The sequence below is a fragment of the Vicugna pacos genome, chromosome 10, assembly GCF_048564905.1.
Source record: "Vicugna pacos chromosome 10, VicPac4, whole genome shotgun sequence".
In the NCBI taxonomy this organism is placed as follows: Eukaryota; Metazoa; Chordata; class Mammalia; order Artiodactyla; family Camelidae; genus Vicugna; species Vicugna pacos.
In genome coordinates, this window is record NC_132996.1 from 33224859 (window position 1) to 33244356 (window position 19498).

The 19498-nt window shown below is 34.6% G+C and overlaps 1 protein-coding gene across 2 annotated transcripts in view; it reads right to left on the reverse strand.

Annotated features, from left to right (window-relative positions):
* The window catches only part of SBF2 (SET binding factor 2), a 393567-nt gene that overhangs the window by 141609 nt on the left and 232460 nt on the right, over nucleotides 1-19498 (reverse strand). For both annotated transcript variants that reach the window (XM_031681212.2, XM_031681211.2), the window contains exons 13-15: nucleotides 18773-18871; nucleotides 5634-5838; nucleotides 879-988 (exon numbers count right to left, since the gene is read on the reverse strand). In XM_031681212.2, coding sequence (XP_031537072.2) covers nucleotides 879-988; nucleotides 5634-5838; nucleotides 18773-18871 — 414 coding nt within the window. The remainder of the gene's footprint in view (nucleotides 1-878; nucleotides 989-5633; nucleotides 5839-18772; nucleotides 18872-19498) is intronic.

The window sequence follows — 19498 nt, forward strand, 5'->3', positions numbered from 1 at the left end:
CACTTCAACCATGAGAAAAAAACGGGTATCAAAAAACTCAAATATAAAGAGGCCTGAGGTCATTTAGTGTAAGGGTAAAAACTTTATTTTACATGTTTTACTAGCCCCTTGTAATAGATGCTCAGAACTATGACAAGTTACTAAGAAAAGGTTACATTATATATAGTATATTATATTAAAGAAAGCAAGAAAACATGTTTTAATGAGGTGCATTTAATTGAATACCATAATTTTTATAATTCATTACTTCTTCTAGATTCTCTGCAATAAAATACTACTTTTAAAATGTTAAGTTTCTAAGTAATATGTCAAAATAGGATTTAGTGAATAATTTAAAAGTTTCAGGGGAAACATGACTATCAATGTTTCTCTGGTAGTCATGTGAATAAGCATGGCTAGGAGTTTTTAAATTAAACTTTTCTAATTGAAGTATAGTCAGTTTACAATGTTGGGTCAATTTCTGGTGTACAGCATAATTTTTCAGTCATACATATACACACATATATTCCTTTTCATATTCTTTTTCACTATAGTGACTACAGTTTGCCAGTGCTGTACAGTTTAAACTTGTTGTTTATCGATTTTACAAGGATTTCCTTGAATTTCTGATGTAAGAAATATCCTGCCAAAGTCCAATAGGTATTCTGTGTGATTTGTTCTGTATGTAGGTATCGATTTTGCTGTATTCGTGGGAGAGGGTGAGCTAGGGGTCCTACTACTCCGCCATCCTACTGGCTAGGATTTTAAATCTTAGACTGTTCATTTAAAACGATCAGAACAATGAAAGGATACTTTATAAGGAAAAGGGATAGAATAAGTTGGCAAGCTAAACATAGAAATCTGAAAGGGACATGATGGGAAGGAAGGCATTTTATTACCTTTTCAGTCTCCAATGTTTTATTTTCAAATATGAATGAGATGCAGTTTCTAACAACTTCCAATCTCTGTGCACTGTTGAAAACTGTTGTCACCTTATCCATTATTGAAACTAGTAAAGGAATATAAGAAAAACACAAATAAATTAAACTCCTTTGGCAATTATAAAAGCAAGGGGAATATTACTGTTTACACTATATAAGATTGTAACTGTTTACATGACCATAACCTTCATTACATAGTTTTTTTTCCCCCTTGTTACATGGCAGCAAAGGTACTTTGATTACATTTTTAGGTTTTAAACTGGCAGGCCAGCCTATCCCTTATTGAGGATAACTATAAACGACAGATTCCAATACTACACTTACCTCTTATGCAAATTAACTCATATTGCACAGTAAAATTATATTAAGCAAAGGTAAACATCTTTTTTTAACCTTTAATTATAAACAAATGGAAGAATTGTTACAGGTACAGGATCATGACAAAAGTAGCTAATGCTCATACGTAAGAGGACTACTAACAGAGAAAGAAGTTGATATTTTTAATATATTACCAAAGAAAAACCACATATCACAAAAAACAAAGTTCTAAAAATCTGAGTACAGGTGACTTGCAGACGCATTGCACAAAAAGAGAAATGATCATAGCTAAAGAATTACTTTACAGAATTTGGGAGACTCACTTTTTAGTCTTGTGAACTTAGTACCTGTCATCTTTACCATGATGTTAGATAATTCTATTCTATTACTTAGGCTAAAATTACTTAAGTAATTAAAAATAAATAAAATTAAAATAAATTTAACTTATTAAAAGAATATTTGAAGGATATAAATAAAAGCAATGTTAAATAAAAAGTATAATTTCACAAAGAACTACACTATATCATATGTACAAATGAGGTAGTATCAGTAATTCTTAAGCTGTATATTTTATGGCTGCTCTTGGAATCAAAAAGCATAATCCCTTCACCTCTCCCACATACCTAGCAATAAAGAACACCATCTTACTCTTAGCATCCCTTTCCATCCATCAATACAAAACTTTATATTCTTCAAATAGTTTTTTAAACTTTAAAACATTTTGAAATAGTTATAAGCTCACAAAAGGTTGCAAATTAGTACAGAGATCCATGCACTCATCAGCCAGCTTCCCCCAATGGTGCTCTTACATAGCTACAGTACTTCATCAGAATCAGGAAATCAATCTTCCCTGGTTGTTTTTTTTTTTTTTTTACCAGTTCTCTTCAAATCATTCTTAATAAAGTAACATTAATGACCATGATGATTAAATACATTATTTCACATGACTTTTCTTTCTGAAATGCTTATTCTTAATTTTGGCCTCTGGTGCTTCCCACACATGTAGGTCAGTGGCAAAATCTGAAATTGAAATTGATCTATATTTAGAGTAGAAAACTTCCTACAGTCTCCAAATAAGACCACATACTTTGTTGAGAGAGCAACATTTTTAACTTAAATTTATAAACTTTTAATTCTAAAATCTCTTTAGCAGTATTTTAACTTTTCTTTAGGACGAGCCATTTAAAAACCCATATCTGCCTAAAATGAGTCTGTTTATCACTTGGGAACTATCCTCCTTTGGTAACTATAACTTAGTTCACTCCCAGAAGAAATCTCTTCACTTAGAGTTACTGACATTTCAGGGATTGGCCAAATCCCTGTAGTGGCCTTCTAATACTATCTTTCTAATATTTGACAACAACTCTGGTTTATGGATACTTGACTTCCCAGAGCTTCCTTTCTAAGACTTTGGCTTTCAAATACTATTTCCAGCCATTCATCATTACTCTGGCCCCTCTGAGGAATCCCTGGAAACTAATTAACTTCTCAAAATGTGAATGCCTTTTAAGGAGACAGAGCAATTCCACACTCACATTATATATGGGTATCATATAAATTATATGATAATTATAAAACAAGGGAAATCCTGATTCTAATCAACCCAAATGAACTAGAAAGTTGAACAGAGGTCCCTGCATTCATCATTCATTCATTCATTCCTTTAGGTTTTACAGGAAGTGCACGCAGGGCCAAATACTGAGTCATGTGTACCTCTCTGACTGATTACAATGAGACATTCCACATGCATTTAAAGAAAGAATCTGATGTTCACTGCACGTGAAGAAAGTAAAGAGATTATATAAAAATAATATAGAGACAAGGTTACAATCCAAGCAAATTGTATTTTAAAAAAACTTCTCATCTATTCATGTGGGTATTTAAAGAAAGCTTTCAACCAGCTTTATATTAAATACTATAAAAATATTAAATAGTAAAGTTACATGAACAAATCCTTCCAAAAATAACTACCCTTTAACATGTCTACTTCTCCATTCTCTTCTCTATGTGAAAGTACAATCAACGCTTAAGTAAAAGCTGTTAATTCTTAGGAAAATAATGGCAAATTAATACTACTAAATAAATAATAAACAATAAATAACATTAACATTACCATACAACATACATGTTAAGAATACAAAAATTATTAACATTACTACATAAATAATTTAAATAATATAATCTGTTAATAATAAAATTACACTCACTTCCAGGTACGATGGGACAGTATGTAGCAAACTAAAACTTTCACCAAGAACATTATGAAAGTCAGATAAAATGCAAAGCTATCTATTTAAATATATCAGAGTGCTACAGAAGCACAAAGATTAGAAGACTTATAATTCCAGAAAAAAGAAAAGATCAGAGAACTAACTTAACATGCACATCCACTTTTCCCTTAAGAGATCTGCCAATACTGGGTACAGACAAGAGGCTGGGAATCTGAATTGGATTCTGGCAGACGGCCAAGTTGACCAACAAAGTTTCTGGTGAAAGCTGAACCTACAAAAGTGGATGTATGCTATAGTCCCTAGCATAATAAACCTCTAAAAGAACAGTAAACAGACATAAATAACAAGTTAACAGAGATAAATGATAAATTAAAAAATAGTTCATTAATCCAAAAGAGGGTAAGGAAGCAGGGGAAAATGTAAATCAGAAGGATCAAACAGAAAAAAACCCAGCAAATTACATTAAAGCCATTACTCTATCAGTAACTATAGTTACATAAATGAGATAAATGCAAGTAATACATTAAGATAGTCAAACTGGTTAAAAAAACCCACATGTTGCTTACAAGAGGCATATCTTAAATATAAGGATCCAGAGTTTGAAAATAAAAGGATAAAAAAAGATAAACACTAACTAAAGGAGGGCTAGTATAGCTATATAAACCTCAAAGTTCATCTTACAGCAAGAAGCATAAGTAGACACAAAGAGGGACGTTCCGTAATGATAGAGATCAATCACCAGGATGCTACACTATTTGTAAATATATCTGTGTCCAATAAATCAATTTCAAAATACATAAAGAAAAGATGAACAGTGAAGTGAGAAACAGGCAATTCTACTTATTATGGGAGACTTTAACACATCTCCCTCAAGAGATAAAGAATAAGAGAGATAGGGGAGGAGGGTATAGCTCGAGTGGTAGAGTGCATGCTTAGCATGCATGAGGTCCTGGGTTCAATCCCCAGTACCTCCTCTGAAAATAAATAACCTAACTACCTTCCTCCCACCAAAAAAAAAAAAAAAAAAAAAAAAAAGAATAAGAGAGATAAAAATCAGTAAAGAAAGATAACCCACAGAATGGGAAAAATATTTGCAAATCATGTATCTGATAAGGGACAGGTATACAGAATATAAGGACAATTCTTAAACAAAAAGACTAACAGCTCAACTTAAAAATGGGCAAAGGATCTGAATAGACAGACACTTTTCCAGGGAAGATACAAATATGGTCAAGAGGCACACAAAAAGATACTCTACATCAAGTAAGTGAATGTGAAGAAATCAGAATGCCCATACACTGCTGGTGGGAATGTAAAATGGTGCAACTGCTTTGGGAAACAGTGTGGCAGTTCCTTAAAACATTAAATACAGACTTACTGTATGGCCTGACAATTCCACACCTAATATATACCAGAGAGAACTAAAAACATGTCCGCACAAAAACTCATACATGAATGCTCACAGCAGTGCTATCAACAGTAGCCAAAAAGTAGAAACAATCCAAGTGTCCATCAACTGATGAATGGGTAACAAAATGTGATATATACCCATACAATGGAGTATTATTCAGCCATAAAAAGCAAAGAAGTACTGATACATGCTACATGGACGAACTTTGAAAATATGCCAAATGAAAGAAGCCAATCACAAAAGATCAAATACTGTATGATTCCATTTATTTATATAAAATGTCTAGAATAGGCAAATCTACAAAGACAGAAAGTAGATTACTGCCTAAAGCTGGGAAAGGAGTGGTTTTGGAGGGGAAATGGGAAGTGACTGCTAGTGGGAATGTGTTTCTACTTGGGGTAATGAAAATGTTCTGAAATTAGACAGTGAAAATGGCTGCACAACTCTGAATATACTAAAAACCACTGAATTGTATACTTCACAAGTGTGACTTTTACAGTATGTGAATTATATTATATCTCAATATAGTTTTTATTTTTAAAAGAAGGTTCTATAGTGGCAGTAGTCAGGTTAATTAATGGTTACCCTCGTGAGAGGCAGTGACTGGAACAGTGCTTCTGCGTATTGATAATGCTGATTCTGGTTACATGAATTTGTTCACTTTGTGAAAATTCCTTAAGTTATGCATTTTTGTTTTTGTGTCTGATATCTTGATAGGAGGTTTACTTTTAAAATAAACAGACAAATACATACCAACAGGTGGACCTGCAGGCACAACACATTTCTTTTCCACTCGTGAAGCAGGAGGAGCATTCTGGTTCTTAGCAAGATTTTCCTGTATTAATTCCTGTACCCGAGTTTCATTAATCTTTGGGAAAGGAAGAATATGAACTCGCAAGTGGGATCCTTCTGTTGGTCGTGGAACTTTCTGGAATGCCATATGAGGGTTTGGATTCTCCTGTAATATCAAACATAGGTAAAATTATTCAAAAGTTAAAATAACAATGGCAGATGGTTGGCCAGAGGGGCAGAAATAGTAATCAGACATGAGTGATTGTACATACATTCAGATCTTACTTATATGATCCTTCAGCAACGTCTGATACAGCCAGTCATTCTTTTTCCTCTTCAATGAACACTTTCTTCACTTGCTTTCTAGGTCTTCTTGCTACATCTTTGTCTATTTTTCATTTTCGTAACCTCTTAGCTATGAGAATATCCTAGGGCTCAGACCAGAGGACTCTTTGCTATTTACATTTACCTTCTTAGCGATAACCTCCAGTCTCTATTTTTAAACCACAAAAATACCATTTCACAAAATTTTATCTCCAACTAAGCTTCCTCCTTAACTCTATACCCATATATTCAACCACCTGCACATAGTATTCTCATATGGAATTAAAATAACCATCTTAAATATATGTCCAAAACGGAGCACTTAATATTCACCTCCTCCAAATCTGCTTTCCACAGTCTTCCCCACTTCAGAAAGTGCCATATTTGTTTTTCCAATCATTCAGGTGAAGAGCTTAGAGTAATCCTTAAAGCCTTTCTCTCACACCCAATTATCATTCCTTTGCAAACCTTTTGGATTTTGCCTTTAAAAAACATTTATAACCTGACCACTTTTCAACACCACCTTGATTCAAGCCAACATGTCTCATACTACTACAGAACAACAGTCTTCTAACTGGTCTCCCTGCTTCCAACCTTGCTCCCACCCTCACTCTATTCTTAACTCTGTGCAGACAGAGTGACCTAGTTAAAAGTATGTCAAATCATTACTTAACTACTCTGTTTATTCAAGTAGCTCTTCACCTCATTCAGAGCAAAACCCAAAGCTGTTACAATAATTTACAAGATCTAGCTTCTTTATATGACTGTATCCTACTACTGTTTCCTTCATTCATTCTGCTCCTGCTCCTACACAGGACTTCTTGTTCCTGCCTCAAGGCCTTAGCCCATAACTGCTCCCTCGGCCTGGAATGCCTGTCCCCCCCACCAATTTGTGTAGCATCTTCTCTCCATTCCTTCATTTCTTTGATCAAATGGTACCTTTTTGGGGGCCACCCTATCAAAACTTATAGCCTTCAACACAGTCCCTATCCCCCTTATTATATTTTCCTCTTTAGCACTTATCACCTTCTCACATACTATAAATTCCATTTATTTTTTTTATTGTCTATCTCTCATTAAAATGAAGCTCTGTGAGGATGGACATTTTGGCCAATTAAAAAACATTTTTTATGCCTTGCTGTGTACGTACTGCATCGAGAAAGTGCCTGACACCTAGTAGGCACCCTAGACTACTTCCTACCATATCCCGATAAGTGGGACACAATGGTGAACACATATTAGGATTGTAATGTTTGAATTAAATGTGTCAGCTAATACTTTCACAGACCCTTAGGGTTGGTATGGACTTTTATCCAGCCACCTACTTAAGTAGAATTATATTTCAAATACTACAGGCAGAGTGGAATCCATTCTTTTCATAAAGTTCGCTAAAGAAGGTTGCTTTGCAACCATTTTTTGACCAATTCCAGCATTTATCATCCTTTGCAACAAGAAAATTTCTTTTTCCCCCTGAAACTGTGTCATGCATGCTGTAGGTTAAGCCCAATACTGCCCGACACATTCTCTGGACACTTAAAAAGGCCAACTAGCATCATCTACTAGAGCTGCTCCCCACAATTCTTTTAGGTTATTTGGCCCAGATCCAGATAAAGGAAAGGCTGGATCACGGGAGATGATACAGGCAGCATGTCTCAGCAACACAATGGCAATAACACTACTTTAAGTGTCAGAAAGCCTGGGCTCTAGTTTTTGCTCTACTCATTCTGTGATTCTGGATAAATAACTTTGCCTAAGGTGTATACAGGCATATCTCATTTTATTGTGCTTCACTTTACTGTGCATTGTAGATACTGCGTTTTCCACAAACTGAAGGTTTGTGGCAACCCTGTGTTGAACACATCTACTGGTGCCATTTTTCCAACAGTATTTGCTCACTTTGTGTATGTATGTCATGTTTTGGTAATTCTCACAATATTTCAAAACTTTTTCATCATTATTATTATACTTGTATAGTGAGCTGTGATCAGGGATCTTTGACATTTCTATTGTAAAAAAAAAACTATGACTTGCTGAAGGTTCAAATAATGGTTAGCATTTTTTAGCAAAAAACTATTTTTACATTAAGGTATGTACTTTTTTTTAGACATAAATGGTATTGCACACTTAACTACATTATAGGGTAAACACAACTTTTACATGCAATAGGAAACCAAAAAATTTGTGTGACTCACTTTATTGTGACATTAGCTTTATTGTGGTGGTCTGGAATTGAACCTGCAATATCTCTGAGGTCTGCCTGTACTTACGCTTCTCTTAAATGTTCCAGAGAAGGTGAAACCAACTTGTTCTTGCCAAAACAGCCCTCATACACACTTTATATTTTCCTGTTATAGCTTTAGCAAAGACAGGGAAAAATAAGCAAATTTCTATGCCAAGTCTTCACGATCACCACTTTCTAAACTGTATGTTGAAAAAAACAGTTCTAAAATTATGCCTGGATTAACATCAACCTCGCTGGTCTGGAGTTTCTGAAATTGCCCTTTTCCAAAAGCAGTATGTTTGCTTTTCTCTGTTTTTTAGGCACAATATCTAAGATATCTCCTCTTCTTAAAAGTTATCAGTATCAATTATCTAGAACTCATTAGGCAGATATTTCTTTCAGGCTGGGGAGGTAATTCAAGTGGATTTTGAGTTCTGAATCCAAAAAATCATTTAAAGTATACTCTTCACTATTTCTGTTTCTATTTATACTTATTTTCTTTACAATAAATATTAAAACTTTAAATATATTTCCCATGATGTAAATAATATTCATTAAAAAAATTTTTTTTGGGGGGTAGCAATTAGGATTGTTTGTTTGTTTGTTTGTTTTAATGTAGGTACTGGGGACTGAACCCAGCACATCATGCATACTAGGCATGCACTTTACCACTGAGCTATACCCTCCGCCCATTAAAATAAATTTTAAAACATGGAAAAGTAAAAGTAGAAAATAAATCTCAGTGATACTGGTATCTTTTCTAGCTATATTCTCTCTCTCTCTTCTTTATACTCTTCTATCTTGTTTCTAAAATGACTTAAGGTGGTTTAGGGACAAAGGATACACCACACACACATACTGACTGCTCCTAGTCAAAATCCTGTAATGTGACAAGTTCATCCTAAACTTTATAAGGAAGAACAAAGGTCCAAAAATAGTTTAGGCAATTCGGAAGAAGAGTAAATGGAGAAGTCAAACTTTCCAGATAACAAACCTTATATAAACCTTTAATATAAAACAGTATGATAACACAACCACACAAAATTTATGGGACACAGCAAAGGCAGTGCTAAGAGGGAAGTTTACAGCGATACAGGCCTTCCTCAAAAAAAGAACAATCTCAAATAAACAATCTAACCCACCAGCTAAAAGAATTAGAAAAAGAACAGCAAAACCCCCCAAGGCAGCAGAAGGAAGGTAATAAAAAAGATCAGGGAGAAAATAAATAAAATAGAGATTTAAAAAAAACATAGAAAAAAATAAATCAAACCAAAAGCTGGGTTTTTGAAAAAGTAAATAAAATTGACAAACCTCTGGCCAAACTCACAAAGAAGAAAAAAGAGCACAAACAAGCAAAATAAGAAAGGAAAATGGAGAAATTACAACAAATAACATAGAAATACAGAATATCATATGAGAACATTATGAAAAACTATATGGAGCCAAAATGGATAACCTAGAGGACATGGACAAATTTCTGGAAACATACAGTCCACCAAGATTGAACCAAGAAGAAACTGACCACTTGAACAAACAGGTCCCTAGAAATGAAATTGAATTAGCAATTAAAAAAAACCTCCCTAGAAATAAAAGTCCAGGACTGGATGGCTTCACCAGGGAATTCTACCAAACATACAAAGAAGAACTCATATCAGTCCTTCTCAAACTCTTCCAGAAGACTGAAAAGGAGGAGATACTCCCAAAATCATTCTATGAAGCCACCATTACCCTGATACCAAAACCAGGCAAGGACACTATCAAAAAACAGAATTATAGGCCAATATCACTGATGAACATAGATGCAAAAATCCTCACCAAAATATCAGCAAATAGAATCCAACAGCACATAAAAAAGATTATACATCATGACCAAGTGGGGTTCATCCCAGGGACACAAGGCTGGTTCAACATACGCAAATCAATCAATGTAATACATCACATCAACAAGAGAAAGGACAAAAACCACATGATCATCTCAACAGATGCAGAAAAAGCATTTGCTAAAATTCAACACCCATTTATGATAAAAACTCACCAAAGTGGGTATATAGGGAACATATCTCAACATAATAAAAGCTATATATGACAAACCTACAGAGTTTTTCAATGGTGAAAAACTCAAAGGCTTTCCACTAAAATCTGAGACAAGACAGAGCTGCCCACTATCACCACTCCTATTCAACATAGTCTTGGAAGTCCTAGCCACAGCAATCAGGCAAGAGAGAGAAATAAAAGGGGTCCGAATTGGAAAAGAAGAGGTAAAAGTGTCACTATAAGCAGATGACATGATACCATATATAGAAAACCCTAAAAGGTCCACACAAAAACTACTAGAGCTGATTGAAGAATTCAGCAACGTAGCAGGTTACAAGATTAATGTTCAAAAATCAGTGGCATTTCTTTACACTAACGATGAATCAACATAAGAAGAAAGTAAAGAAGCAATCCCCTTTAAAATAGCACCCATAGTAATAAAATACCTAGGAGTAAATCTAACCAAGGAAGTGAAAGAATTACACACAGAAAACGATAAACCATTGATGAAGGAAATTAAAGAAGACTTTAAAAAGTGGAAAGATATCCCATGCTCTTGGATTGGAAGAATCAATATTGTTAAAATGGTCACACTGCCCAAGGCAATCTACAGATTTAATGCAATCCCTATCCAATTACCCAGGACATATTTCACAGAACTAGAACAAATCATAATAAAATTTACATGGAACCATCAAAGACCTAGAATTGCCAAAGCATTACTGAAGAAAAAGAAAGAGGCTGGAGGAATAACTCTCCCAGGCTTCAGACAATACTACAGAGCTATAGTCATCACGACAGCATGGTACTGGTACAAAAACAGACATATGGACCAATGGAACAGAATAGAGAACCCAGAAATGAACCCACAAACTTTTGGTCAACTAATCTTGGACAAAGGAGGCAAGAATATACAATGGAATAAAGACAGTCTCTTCAGCAAATGGTGTTGGGAAAACTGGACAGCAGCATGTAAAGCAATGAAGCTAGAACACTCCCTTACACCATACACAAAAACAATTTCAAAATGGATCAAAGACAAACATAAGACAAGATACGATAAACTTCCTAGAAGAAAATACAGGCAAAACATTATCTCACATACATCTCAAAAATGTTCTCCTAGGACAGTCTACCCAAGCAATAGAAATAAAAGCAAGAATAAACAAATGGGACCTAATGAAACTTACAAGCTTCTGCACAGCAAAGGAAACCATAAGTAAAACAAAAAGACAATCTATGGAATGGGAAAAAATTTTTGCAAATGAAACTGACAAAGGCTTGATCTCCAGAATATATAAGCAGCTCATACGACTTAATAAGAAAAAAACAAACTACCCAATCCAAAAATGGGCAGAAGACCTAAACAAGCAATTCTCCAAGGAAGACATACAAATGATCAATAGGCACATGAAAAAATGTTCAATATCACTAATCATCAGAGAAATGCAAATCAAAACTACAATGAGATATCACCTCACACCAGTCAGAATGGCCATCATTCAAAAATCCAAAAATGACAAATGCTGGAGAGGCTGTGGAGAAAAGGGAACCCTCCTACACTGCTGGTGGGAATGCAGTTTGGTGCAGCCACTGTGGAAAACCCTATGGAGATTCCTCAAAAGACTAGGAATAGACTTACCATAGGACCCAGGAATCCCGCTACTGGGCATATATCCCGAAGGAACCCTACTTCAAAATGACACCTGCACCCCAATGTTCATAGCAGCACTATTTACAATAGCCAAGACATGGAAACAGCCTAAATATCCATCAACAGATGACTGGATAAAGAAGAGATGGTATATTTATACAATGGAATACTATTCAGCCATAAACCCTGACAACATAATGCCATTTGCAACAACATGGATTTTCCTGGAGAATGTCATTCTAAGTGAAGTAAGCCAGAAAGAGAAAGAAAAATACCGTATGAGATCGCTCATATGTGGAATCTTAAAAAACAAAAACAAAAACAACCATAAATACAAAACAGAAACAGATTCATAGACACAGAATACAACCTTGTGGTTGCCAAGGGGGTGGAGGGGTGGGAAGGGACAGATTGGGATTTCAAAATGTGGAACAGATAAACAAGATTATACCGTAAAGCAAAGGGAAATATATACAAGATCTTATGGTAGCTCACAGAGAAAAAACTGTGACAATAAATATATATATGTTCCCTTATAACTGAAAAGTTGTGCTCTACAATGGAAACTGACACAACATTGTAAAATGACTATAACTCAATAAAAAATATTATAAAAAAGTATGATAACTGGTATTAATAAAGGGTTAAAAGGGCTAATGGAATAGAGAAGCCCAGAAATAGGACTATGTGTGAAAATGTGACAGAAACTGGTGGCATTATAATTTGAGAAAGAAAGGTTAGACAATTCAGTGGAAGAAGATAATACAACAAACTATTTCTAGTTCATGGTCTCTGACATCAGACCATGTAGGTCAAATCCTAGCTTAGCCATTTACTAGTAGTGTGACCTGGTGCAGGTTCAATTCATTTACCACTTGTGCTCTAGTTTCCTCATCTGTAATGAAGATATTAACATAGTACCTGCTTCATCAGGCTCTTGTGAAGGTAGAACAAATTGTTACAGGAAAGCTTTAGAACACACACACATATATACACACACTTTCCTATAATAAATCTGAAAGCTCTTTTCCAAAAGTCTAGAGTATATTCATTTGAAAAATGTTTTATCCACTGCATATTCTATGGCATGACACCACACCTCTAAAACTAAAACCACCTTTTTCTCCCAAGATCCCCACCATATCACTAGCTACTTATATTTTAACAATAACCATAGTACTCAATAAAAGTTTGAATAGAAATCACTTATTAAAGAAAAGATATAGCTACTAGTCATTAACAGTGTTTTTCATTTCATAAGCAATTTGAAATATAAACCAAATCCATACACAATTCAGAATAAGCATTTAAAAATTATTTTAAAACAAAGTTCAAAGTTGAGGCTATCCTTTAGTTGTACAGATAGTCTATATAAAAATTCAAATTATGGGTTAAAGTTACTAAATTATTATATATTCAATTGTGTTTAGAAAATTCAAAAAGGACTCATGCCCCCAAATCTAGTGCTATTTGGTTTTCGAGCTGCTGTATCTGTACACTGCTGCCCTCTAACGGGCAGTCTGGTAAATATAGAGGACCACATTCACCATTTTACACCCAACTTGGTCACAATAATGACTTTTGAGAAGAAAGGAAAGAAATTTTAAGGCTCACTGAACTCTGCATATTCTTGGAAACATATGCTCTTACTTGTAACTGCAAATGCATTTAGAGAAGTCCTTTGAAGATTACTGAGCTCATCAAAAACCCACAGCCCAATTTTGTTGTTGAGTCTCCATGCTGAAATAAGGAAATTAATTATTTTCTAACAGAAAAAAGAAGCAGCCAAATATTTATCTGATTCTAGAGAAATGCAAATGTAAAGCAATATCTAGGGATTTAGACAACTACATGGTTATAGTGAACATAATTTTGTCAAAGGCAACCAAAAAAGCTGACAAAATGTACTATCATTTAGAGGGAATTTTAAAGTTGGACAGTGACTTTCAAGAAATGGGCTTTGTAATCCTGCTTTAAGAGTACAGTACAGCAATGGGAGGTACAATAATTTTTCTCAGACTTGAAAAAAAGACACACACATCATCTGGTCTGGAAACATGGATTTTTTTTCTTTTCTTTTCGGTGAGCTAAATGAGAATATGCCTAGGGTTTAAAGAAAACAAGGCTGAGAAAGTACTTCAAATAAAAGCAAAGCAAAACAAAACAAAACAAAAAGTCCCAAACCTAAATGGAAATCCAAAGTAGGCACACTGAGGGGAAAAAATTAGTTTCTACACACTGGTCTCAGCAATGAATGACAAATCAACATGACCTTCTTAGAGGTTTCCAAGTTTCCTATACTAATTTAGGTATTTAATAATTATTTAATGTATACCAATTGTACCTAGAGCTGAGTTACACAAATCCTTTCAAATACAGCCCAAACCAATACTATCATTGGACTAAATTGTTAAACATTGAAAAGATGTAACTGAACTTTTAGAGTTGCTGGGTTGTGAACACAACATTGATGGAATGAAACTCTATTAATTTTCCATCCTGACAGACCTTTCAATGATCACTCGATTGAATTAATGTCTCATCCTAATACAGAGAAATCTAGTGTATGACTTTAATATCTAATGTGCTGGTTGCCTAACCCAGGGTTTCTCATTATAGACATTTTGGGCTAGATAATTCTTTGGTTGTGGGAGGTGGTGAGAAGTAGGTGTCTTGTATATTGTAAGATGTTTAGAAGCATCCCTGGCCTCTACTTACTAGATACCAGTAGCACACCCTCTCCAGTTGAGACAACCAAAAATATTTCCAGATAGTGCCAAATTTCTGGAGGGAAGGGGTTGTCCCTGTTAAGAACAATTGCTCTAATTTATAGCTCTGGATAGAGGCTTCATATTCTAAGGCAAGTATTCTTTTTACAAATACCAAGAGAGCACAAAGTGACTAGCTAAGAGACCTAATACTCTCACTCACCTACTGACATGCAAATTAAAACCATAAAAAGAACCACCACATACGTACTAGACTGGCTAAAAACAAAACAAAACAAAACAAAATTAAACAAACAAAAAACAAGTGAGTAATCAAGTGTTGGTGAAGATGTGGCAGGAATGCAAAATGGTACAGACACTTAAAAATTAACAGTCTGGCAGTTTCTTATAGAGTAAACATTTCGTTATCATCTTTTCAGCACCCTATTCCTAAATATTTACCCAAGAGAAATGATAATTTATGTTTGCACAAAAACCTGTATAAATGTTTAGCATGATTTTACTCATAATTGCCAAAATCATCCTGTTGTTGTTCAACAGATAAATAAAACTTTGGTTTTATTTATTTATTTGGTTTTATCACATAATGGAATACTACTCAACGATAAAAAGGAGTAACTGATATATACAGCAATATGGGTGAATCTGAAATGCATGATGCTAAGTGAAAGAAACAAACTAAAACAACTACATAATGACTCTATGGAAAAGACAAAAACCAGAGACAGAACAGATAAGTTGCCAAGAATCTGAGGTGGTGGGAGGATGCAACTACAAGGGAGCATTATGAAAATTTGGGAAGGGGGAGGTGACAGAAATGCTCTATGTCTTTATTGTTGTGGTGCTGGTGGTGGTTGTATAACATTCATTTCTCAAAATCCATCAAACTGTACATTAAAAAGATTAAATTTTACTATATGTAAATTATATCACAGTAAATCATACTTAAAAATGAACAAATAATCAGATAGGATCAGGGAAGGAGTTGGATTTTTATGCTCTGGGTGCGGGGCCTCATTTCATCATAATAATCTAAATAAGTTTATATTTTGACTTTTTAAGGTGAAAGATGATCACAATTTTTTACTTCCCTCCTACAACAAACAACAACGGATCTCTTTATTCACAGTTGGCAAAGAATACCAATATCATCAATTTAGACTAAATGTGCCTGGTAGTGAAATTAACTTTCTGCGGAAATGTAAAAGGTCTAGATCTTACGTGATTTAGAATGGCTATTTCTGCATTTGGGCTTTGCTCTCTCGGTAGGATTTTAAACCTTATTTCTTTCAATGCTGGGCAATGAAATATCCATAAGGTACAAACAGAAATCTCATATTATTTTATAAGAAAGTCCAAGACCTCTCATTTTTCCTTTAACTTTTAAGAAAGCAGACAAATTACACAGTCCAGCAAATGTTTATGTACTATTGCAAAACAAATTAGAAAAACTACACTAAGTAAAACACATGTCCAACTGTTCAAGATGCCTTGGAAGGGAGATTTATAAAGCTCTTGTCCTGGTCTATCTTAATATTCTCATTTTGTGTGTAGTTAGTAGTCATTTATAAATGTATACCAAGAATCACAGGGAAAGAGCAGGTAAGCGGCTGAATATGCTGTCATGCAGACATTAAGGCTTCTGAAAGCTGAAGTGGGCAGACTCACTATTATCACTCGGCTTGGAAAGAAAAGCTGTACCAACGTGTGGCCAATAATCTTCATGGTATAACCTTGCCAACGCTTACACATTTGTCTCTAGTAGATTTATTCCTTTCCTTCTTCATTCCACTTTCTCTTTCCCTTTTCCAGCAAAGTCACCATACATCTTTCTTAATTATTTGGAAGCTCCAGAAAGTTAAAAGAACAGCTAAACCCAGCTGCAATTCATCCTACTCAGGTATACTCACATTCCTACAATTCATTCCTACTCACTAAAAAGCACTATGAAGGAGTGGTGAGAAGAGACTGGGAAATTCTGTTCATTTCTGAGGTACTTCAAAGAGAAGTGAAGGAGAGCAGCTAGGTACACATACCAGACTTCAGTGCAATAAAGTATTTACAAACATCTGAATGGAATCACCAGGTTTCAATTATACCCCAATAATAAGGAAACAGTCAAATTATATGGTTGGCTTTTGCTTACCAAAAGGGAATTTTAGAAATCTGATAAAAAAAAATGACTAGTTAAAAATAGAACCATCTGGATTATTTTCCTTCCATTGAGACCATCCTTCCTCCCTTCCCCCAACTTCCTGTACAACCTAAAAAAGTAATTTTACCATCATGTCTGCTTTTTAACTTTATAAAGTATTTACTTCAGCAATGTCAGGACCATTGTGGACTTTAGAATCTTAGAACCAGAAGGAATTTCATAAAGTCTGATGACAGCCCACTGGGATATCCTCAAATACTCATTCATCATGTATGTGTATCCTCTTCTCAAGGATATTATGGGAATCATATACCTAGAAAATGTCTGAAACTAGTAGATGCCTAAAAAATACATACTGAATGAATGGAACTGATTAAATTAAATGAACATAATTAGATTGTGATGGTGAGGGAAAGTCTAGTAAGAGTTCGAGAAATGGAGAGTACATTTAAAAGGCGATTTCCATATCTTACCTAGTAATACAATCCCTCATGATGATCACTTTAAAAGTATTTTATAGGATACAGGCCATTTGCATTTACGTTCACCCTTAAGAATGTATCACTACTAGATATTTATTTTATTGCAGTTTTCAGTTTTGTGTTGGCTTAGTGTATGCTAGGTATCATTAAACTTAAATTCTAGAATGGCAAAAAAGGAATTTACTTTGTTTCTGTATCGAAATGGCTTGGCACACAGTCTTCATACACTGTGTAGTCAGTCATGTGACAGACAAATCTGTGTCAGAACCCCAGCTCTGGTCACTTATTGGCTATAAAATTTGGCAGTTCTGGAATAGTCATGTAAAAACCTAAGAAATAAACATTCAGTTATTAAAGGGATCAGTCCCAGAGCCTCAAACACTGATTCACAATTGATGTTTTGCTATTCTTTGAAATTCATCAATAAATCACTCCTAGTGGGCAAGGAAAAAAACTTTCTAATCTTCAATTTCCTTACATATCAACACCTGCCTTATTTATCTCACAGGATCATTTCCAAGATCAAATAAGAAAGTACATTAAAGTTCTTTATAAAGAAAAAAGTATAAAGTTAGCCATTGGAAGTACCACTGTTTTTCCAACTGGAGATGATCCAGCCTAATGGAGTGAAAGAACAGAGGCTTCGGAATTGGATAGAGGAAAACTCCTAAATTTAAAATCTGGTTTCAATCACTCAACAACTATATGAGCCTGAGCCAATAAAATGGGGATAATGACACCTATCTTACACTGTTACGAGGATTAGAGATGATATATGTAAAGTGCCTAATCCCATGCCTGGCATGTTGTGCTAACCACTCAGTATTTATTATTATTACAATAGGTCAACAGAAATTTCTCATGTGATCATGCTATACATTACTTCTACACAGCCATCATAAGTGGCAAAGACCAGCACAGAACACAAGTTTTCCTTCTGAAAGATTATTTTTTTTTAACTGACTGCATTTCTTCTATCAGGGAGTATTTTCACCCTTGAGTTTCTGTAGTCACTTGACAGTTTCTTTTCTTTCTTTCAGCTTTCTACTCCTTGTATGTTCAAAACAACACAACTCAAAAGATTTTCCCCATCCAGTGGACATTCACTGTACCAGGCTAAAACAGAGTACATTGGTCTATTCTGTCTGAGGTAGCTCTGGTCTCTAATGAGTCTAATCTTTACATCTTCAAAATGCTCAACAGACTTTCTTAAGAAGACAGAGACCAAAATGAAAATTCAATGAAGGCAAACGACAAATTGGAAAAATGTAACTAAGATGTTTTTATAATACAGCGATTGACAGGAAAATCACTTTGAAAAATGAGGTCTATTTTGATGCATAGTACCAACTGTAATATACTGTAACTTACAGTCCCAAAGGCTTTAAATCAGAGCAAAAAACATGATCACTAGGAATATGAAGCTTTTTAGTTTTTCAAACACAAAACCTTATTAATACTTTTAAAATTAGTAACTGTCTAAGCAAATATACTTACTTACATTTTTGAATAGTTGCTCAGCAAGTTCTCTGACATGCTTTATCATCTTCAACGGGTTATTTTCTTCAACTTTAATTCGCTCTACTTCAAAAGCTACCAACTTGAAAAAAGAATCAAATGGCAAAACATCAACTGCAAAATATTCTGAATTAGAAAGCTGTGTGATGATGCCACACAATTTGAAAACAAAAAGCACCCAAAATATATACTCGTATTAAAACAAAATATTTTAGGTTTTTAATGGGTTTCACCTCTATTCTAGAGTTAGCAAGTCAACTGAATCCTCAGATGTTCTGGTGGTCAGTCTCTGATGACTTAGAGTCTTATTTCTTGGGAAAAGTCATTTCTGGAACTCAAGAGAGACTCTTTCATTCTCCAGGCCTCACTCAGGGAATTCTCACACTCAGAATTTCAGTCAGTCATAAAGTCTCCAAACATTTCCCTAACTTACAAAATACGAACCAAATGTTCAAGTTAGGTCACTCTAGTCCTAGTTTTGCTAACAGTGTGATTTGGAGCAAGTCACTTTATAAAACTCCTGAGCTTCAATTTCTTCATCCCTAAAACAAGATGGAAGAACAAGATGACCTTTAGGCTCCTTCTAGTTCTCAAATTATATAAACTTTAATCCATTTCCCTATCAACTAATTTACTGGGAGAGCTGTGTTAGTGTGTACACTTGGAATGGAGAAAAGAGTATTGACAGGAAAAAATGGGATGTGAGGAA